At 37.2% G+C, this 6,906-nt stretch overlaps 1 protein-coding gene across 3 annotated transcripts; it reads left to right on the forward strand.

Moving 5' to 3' along the window:
- The first annotated feature begins 2,441 nt into the window (after positions 1 to 2,441).
- On the forward strand, positions 2,442 to 6,425 carry LOC112800865 (uncharacterized). Of its 3 annotated transcripts, none has more exons than XM_025843293.3 (3): positions 2,442 to 3,517; positions 3,629 to 3,742; positions 6,237 to 6,425. In XM_025843293.3, exons 1-2 carry the CDS (start codon positions 2,911 to 2,913, stop codon positions 3,691 to 3,693), a joined length of 672 nt encoding a protein of 223 aa, XP_025699078.1. In that variant the 5' UTR covers positions 2,442 to 2,910; the 3' UTR covers positions 3,694 to 3,742; positions 6,237 to 6,425. The 3 variants fall into 3 exon arrangements, with proteins under 3 accessions (XP_025699078.1, XP_025699087.1, XP_025699097.1); XM_025843302.3 differs by lacking the exon at positions 6,237 to 6,425 and adding an exon at positions 5,418 to 5,752; XM_025843312.3 differs by lacking the exon at positions 3,629 to 3,742.
- The last annotated feature ends 481 nt before the right edge of the window (positions 6,426 to 6,906 follow it).

Below are 6,906 nucleotides of genomic sequence, written 5' to 3' on the forward strand. Positions count from 1 at the left end.
TTTAATGGTTCAAAAACTATTTAAGAAGACTCAGTATCACAGTCTAATAGTTTCTAAAGTATTTACGATGAGGGTTTGGAGACCGAACCACATAAAAAAGTTCAATAAAAAAAATACAACAAACCAATAATTAAGCCAAACAATGAAAGATCTACAGTCCAATACTCTATTACTGGACCAAACATTCAAAGATCCACTTCTACTATATCCAAGCCAAGCCAATGTCAGCAGCATGACTTGCCTCTCAACCCTTCCATCACGTTCTCAATCTCTCTAAACCATATTTACAAGCTGTTCCTCCACCTATCAACACTATTTCACATGTCATCATTATACCCTTCTAAGAGAATATCTGTATATGAAAATCTGTATTGTATAATTGGCCTTAATATATTTGTTTCTTTCATATTCACCTACTTTTTTTCGTTTATTGCATCGGAGTACATATAAATTTTATTTGTTGCATGGGAGTACATAAAAATTTGAAATATAATTTAAGTAAAAAAAGTTTCATATTATAGTCATTAAATAAATCACGTGTATTTAAATTATATTTTAAATTTTTAAACAGTGGATAGTTAGAAAAGAGGTAACCGTGTTAACCGTGGACAGTTTAATGGTTTCCAAGTAAACGTGTTAATTTCTATAATTTAAAATGGACTAAAATTAATCAAACGTATCTATTTTAATCTCTTCTACCAACCTTTTTATGTACTAATTGTATGGCAAAAGTTTAGATTATTAATATTATTAATATTTTTTGTTATTTTCAATTTTTTTTAAAAAAAAACATATATCTCGTTTATAGTGAAAACGAGATATAGAATATCTCGTTTACACTGTAAACAAGATAAACACGAGTCGCATACACCTGTCTTATCTCGTTTACACTGTAAACGAGATACATGCAAAATTAGAAATATTTATTTTGGTAAATATTTTTAAAATTATTTATTTTAATAATTATTACATTTATTTAATTTATAAAAATAAAAAAATCTCATCTCAAGGTCATTAACTATTCCTTGTTTCCACACAAATATTAAAGAATAGCCTATGATGGGCGTCACCCTAAGACTTGAGACCGAAGCCTTCTGCTAAATTATAATAAAAAGTATAGTACAATTTCACTTCGACCCTTAACTTTTTTGCGAAATCTCATTCTATCCTTTATCAATTAAAAAAATAACATTATGGTCCTTAACTACTGATTCCGTCAAATTTTTTGCCTCCTCTATTAATGTCTCCGTCTATAGTTAACGGATATTGTTTACGTATACTGTTACCTCAACATGTGTCAAACAACAATTTGAAGGGACAAATTGCCCTCCGATGACTCAGCAAAACACTGCGTTTTAGAAAGGTCAAGAACGCTTTACTTCTTTTTCTTTCTTTCGTTGTTCAACTTCATTATTCTAATTTTGTTTCTCCCAAAAAAGACCAGACATCTCAGGACCTCGATCAAATCTATCATTATCTAGCAAAAAATCATCCAAGTCATTTGAGTCAAAGGCCATAGAGGAGTTTATAAGCAATGGATTATTGTTCTGTGCTTCCAATTTCATTTGAGTCAAATCCTCTCATTCTCTCTTTTTTCCTTGTCTTCTAACTTTAATTGCGCACCAAAATTATCAAATTGATCCAATCCCCTACCCTAAGCACACAATCCACCCTCTAATTTTACATCATTATTATTTACCATGTGCATTGAATTTTCTCCCTCCAAGATAACCCTTCACCCTCTGCTCTATCCACATCATCCAATTGATCCATTCCATTTTCCAATTTTGCATCACCATCACCAACCCCACACTTCTCACTATTCTCAACAATAGTGTTACCATTATTATCACAATTCCCAATTCTATTATTAGCAAACCCTAACAACTCTGACGAAACAATCACAGTCATAGTGAGCTCATCACTGCAATCTCTATTCAATTCCAATTTGCTAGAATCGTAATAGAGGCTTCGTGTTTATAATACCCAGAATCTTTAAAAAGTTTTTTTATGATCAAGTCTCAAATCATATAGTTATTTATAGCCTCATTTTCAGAAATTATTTTATTAAAGATAATTAAGGCAAGTTTTGATTTATTGAATTTGAGATAAGTTATGGTTATTAACCAATTTTGCAATTATTGGATTATTTTCTATATTTAAATCGTATAGTTGGTAGTTGTGAAATAAAAAGGATTTTTATATGATTTTGGACTAAATAATTAATATTTTAGAATATTGATATTACTATTTTAGAAAATGAAGAAATTAAGTATATTATTTCTAATTATTTGGTGGGGATATTTTATTGGAAATAATTTGTAAAATTGATGAGCAAATAGTATTTTTATACATTATTATTATTGAATTAGAATTTATTTCTAATTACTATATTATCCCTATTTTTAAGTGGAATTAATAAAATGCCCATAACCCTAATTTTCAAAAAAAAATGAAACTCTAACCCAGTAACCCGTACTCGACCCGGTTCCCTCTTCACCCACACCCAGCAGCAGCAACGCACCTCTTCCCCTTTCTCCATTCCCGCACAGCAGCAGTAGGGAAAAGGAACCAAGCAGTAGCCTCCAATCCTCCTCTTCAACGCTGCGCAGCCCTAACCCCCTTCTTCACGATCTTGCTGCGCAGCCATCATACATATGCGGCTTTCCCTCCTCCCATGAAAGAAACCGAAACAGAAGTAGAGAAGGGAGAGGGAGTCTGTGTCGCACCAGGAGAAGACAAGGGGAGGGAGGAAAACCACGCCGATGCGTCGGGCTTCACCACCGCCGTCGCGTTCCTGTCGTCCCTGCAAGCTGCCGTCGCGTCGCATTGCCGGATCACCGCGCGTGAGGAGCCGTGTCATCGAGCCACCCAGTCGCCGATCTGTTGCCTCCATTCCGCCGCTGTACCATGGAGAAGAGAGAGCCGCGCCGCACCTCAGCCACTACTAACCCACCGAAGCTGGTGCGTGAGAAGAGGAGAAAGGGACGCTGTCTTGCGTCGTCACCAGCACGGCTGGGCGCTATTGCTGCGGGCGCGCTATCGCCAGAGCTGGGTAGTCGTTGTCCTTGTCGGCAGCGAGAGAGAAACAACGAAACCCCCTCCGTTTCTGTTACCTTAGTCCGTTGTGAAAGGGAAGGCGCCGCCGTGTCTTCCATTGCCGCCGTCAGAAAATGGTTTAGGCCGCCGCAGATGCCACTACCGGAGAGGAAGTTGCGCCTCTGTGTTTCTAGCCGCCGGGAGTGGTTATGTGGCTTCCGAGATCACTGCCAGAGCTCCGGGCTGAGCTTCTGCCACTTGAGACCCTGCTGCCGTCGCCGAAAAACTTTGCCAGAAAGGGTTTTAATTGTGGTTTCTGTCCTTTTTAAATTCCGAGAATACTATAGTCACTGCATGTTGGTTTCAGTTGTCGTGATCATAATTTGTCGCCGCTGCCGCTTGAAGTGGCTGCCGGGCTACCATCGAACCGGCCCGGAAACCGCCACTGTTTCGGTTCAGCCGTCCTTTCTTATTTTCGGTAAGTAATTATGTTTCGAAAAGCCTCACGTTACTATTGGGTCGTGTTGGTTAATGAATATATATTTTGATAACGTGGGATCGAGTCCTGATTATTATATGTTGCGATTAGTGTTGCTATGGTTATTGCAAAAGTGGCTGGGAGCTGAGGTTTTAGTTCCCGTCAGTTCTGTTTGAGGTGGAAAAGACTTGATGAGGCATTTGGGTTATGGATTTGCGTTTTGAGGTAGGGGCGCTTTCTAAAAACTATATTTTATGTATTGGAATTATTACATATGGATACTGATGTGAGAAAATGTGTATTTGGTGATTGTATCGGCCTTATATATGGTTTGAATTGTCTCGATTGATTATGAACGTTTGTTGGTTAGATTTGTTGTGTGGTTTTGTGAAATGAAATGCTTTTGAAGTTGATTCTTTTAAAGCTTTGAAACCGAGTTTAATCCGTTGAGGATTGATTTGAGTTAACTTTCTTGAGAATGTGAAAAATAGAATACACTCTTGAATTTAGCCTGGTTTGCTTTAAATGATCCGGTTTGATAAATGATTGTTGCTGAACGGTTTCTTTAAAGTTTTAGAAATGAGTTTATTCGGCTGATAATGATTTGATTTTGGAATGGTTTTCTTGAAATATGGAATTGAGATGACTGTTGGATTTTGGCCTGCCTTGGACTGATTTTGTAATTTGGACTATTGAAAAGGATTGTGAAACGGTTTTGTTAGGACCCGAACCGGGTGGCAAAGTCCAAGTTTTGGGGGAGGTGCTGCCGAAATTCCGGTAGAATCTGGGACTTTACTGAAATATTATTCGGAACCTTATGAGTTAACGGCTTCTACTATTTTATCCGAATTATTAAGAAAGGGATGACTTATGCTTTTAAAGTGACTTACTAAAAAGAAAATTGTGATTTAGTCTTGTTTCTCAAGAAAGGTATTACATTTCCTTTGCGAACAAGTTATTTAAATGAAACTTATGCTTTAAGGCCGTTGGAATGTGAAAAGGGTTTATGCCTTTGAATTTGACTTAGGGTTTTCAATTAAAGAAGTTTCAATGGTTTTGAAAGAACCCGAATGTCTATTGACAAGTTTCATTTTGAAATGTTTTGAGAAAAGCTTTAAGTACTCTTTGAATTCTGAATTCTTGCAAGACTAAAACAATTTCGAACAATTGAAACGCTGTAGAGTTTATCATGGGGGTTGAAGCTGGTTTTGCCTAAGTAAAGGAAATGGCTTTGAAAGAAGTAAATGATTACGTGACTCGGTTTGGCTTAGATCCTATTTTATTACTCAAATCTAGAAGCCAAGGTTTTTAACGATTTTAAAGTGAATTTGGCAAAATGAGTTATGTTATTCTTCCCTAAAGACTTGGGATTCTGTCGAGAAACTTTGTTATAAAATCCCATTGTGGGATGGGTGATTTTGAATGTTCCCAAAATGAATCTTTAACTTTCCATGGTTTTGGGAGTTTTGGAAAGAGGATGCCGAGAGCGGCTTTGTTTTAAAAAGGAAACCCACTTTGAGTAAATTTGGCTTATAAGCCTGAGATGATTTGAGAAATGAGATCTTTAAAGTCAAGGCTGAAAAGAGTTGAAATTCGATTTTAAAGTGAAATGAATTGAGAAAAAATTATTTATGGTTTAAATGCCGATTTTATGAATTTAATGATGTTGAATGGTGGAAGTGCTATTTTGTTATGTGCCTGAATGGCTGTGTATGATTATGAATATTGGCTGGTTCTGGATTGAACCGTGAGCCGGAATGGCTGTGTATGATATGAATATCGGCTGGTTCTAGACCGAACCATGAGCCGAATAGCTGAGATGGATGTTGATCCATGGATGAGAATGAATGCATGTATATGCTGGATTATTGATAATTGTGATTTGCACTTCCACTATCAGAGGCACGAGATTCCTGGGAGAAAGCAGTGGCTAGCCACCATGTGCTCCAGGTGGAGGCTCGAGACTCTGCTGACCCTACGTCGTAAGTGAGGCCGGACACTGTGAAAGTCCCGGATGAGCTCGCCCTCATAAATATTCACCAGTGAAGGTGATGGATATGGATCATGATTATGATCAAGTTTATGATGAGTATAACTCGATTTGGGGATGCACGACAAAGGGACAGTCCAATGGTTAGCTACCAGGACTTGTCGGGTTGGCTCTATAACCGACAGATGATATCATCAGCCACTAGGACAGGCATGCATCATATGCATCTATGTGACATTGTTTAGGTGTGCATATTGTACTTGGTTTGCCTATGTGATTAACTGCTAATTGTTCTACTTGCAATAACTGTTTGTTTGTGCTTGCATCTTCCTATTCGTGTTTGCTACTGAGACTCTGTTGGACTGTGGTGATTAGTTGATGGTTGGATTGTTTGGGCCTAGGACCGTGGTTGGAATAAGATGAACCGATGGTTGGTTTTGGTTTTGTGTTTCTGGTTTTGAAAAATATGAAAGGCTATTTTGGTTCAGCATAGATAAATCTTTTTGAAAGGCTTTTGAGTTTTGAGAATTGAACGGTTCTTCTTTCAGAAAAGATTTCTGACTTTACTTTTATTGTAAACCATTGTTTTTGAAAAGAGACATAAGACGGTTATTAATCACTGGTACGGTTTATCTTCACGTATCCTATTACAGTAATTCCCAAAAACCCCCTACTGAGAATCCTCTTGAGGATGATATTCTCACCCCCCTACTTTTTTTCCCCTTTCAGGATATGGGCGCAGAAGTCACGAAGAGTTTATTTAGTTGTTGTGAAAATGCTCTGTGTTGCTTTAGATTATTATTTATTGTACCCTCGCCTTTATATTGATATATTTTTGTAAGAGGGATAAGGATTGTATTGGTTATTGTCTGTAATATTATTTATATATATGGATGTACTCTTTATGAGTTTTTGTAAGTTGTATGGTATATATGGATGTACATTGTATAGCAAAAGTATTTTCGGGAGCGGTTTTGCGGTTTAAAGTTTTAAACAGACTCATATTTTAGTATTAAATAGTAAAAGTGTCGTTGTAATGTCCGCGCTATTAGAGTCGCGCAGCCGGAAGCGTGAGCTTTTTGTAGTTAGGGTGTTACATTATGGTATCAGAGCGGTCTTTCCTGTAGAGCCTGAGAAATGGACCGACTATGCTTCAATTGCATACTCTGAGCATTTGTCATGTACTAAGTCTTGTCGAATGACGAGGATTAGAGCTTTATGCACATGACGGTCTATTGATTAACGCTGTTAGTCTTACATTGCATAATTCTTGGTATTAAGTTTGGCCGGCTTAATACTAGTGAATTTTGTATATGAAAGCACTAATGGGTTATCATAGACAATATACGAGTTTTAAGTAAAGCGAATCGTGGGTTTTGGGAGCATTAGAAACTACTTC

The sequence above is a fragment of the Arachis hypogaea genome, chromosome 1 (genome assembly GCF_003086295.3).
Source record: "Arachis hypogaea cultivar Tifrunner chromosome 1, arahy.Tifrunner.gnm2.J5K5, whole genome shotgun sequence".
Taxonomy (NCBI): domain Eukaryota; kingdom Viridiplantae; phylum Streptophyta; class Magnoliopsida; order Fabales; family Fabaceae; genus Arachis; species Arachis hypogaea.

Bases quoted from the DNA above. Each gene is read 5' to 3' on its own strand.
- LOC112800865 (XM_025843293.3), top strand. From the start codon at position 2,911: ATGGAGAAGAGAGAGCCGCGCCGCACCTCAGCCACTACTAACCCACCG. The intron at 3,518-3,628 runs GTAAGTAATTAT...TGTTGCGATTAG, and splicing joins GCCGTCCTTTCTTATTTTCG to TGTTGCTATGGTTATTGCAA.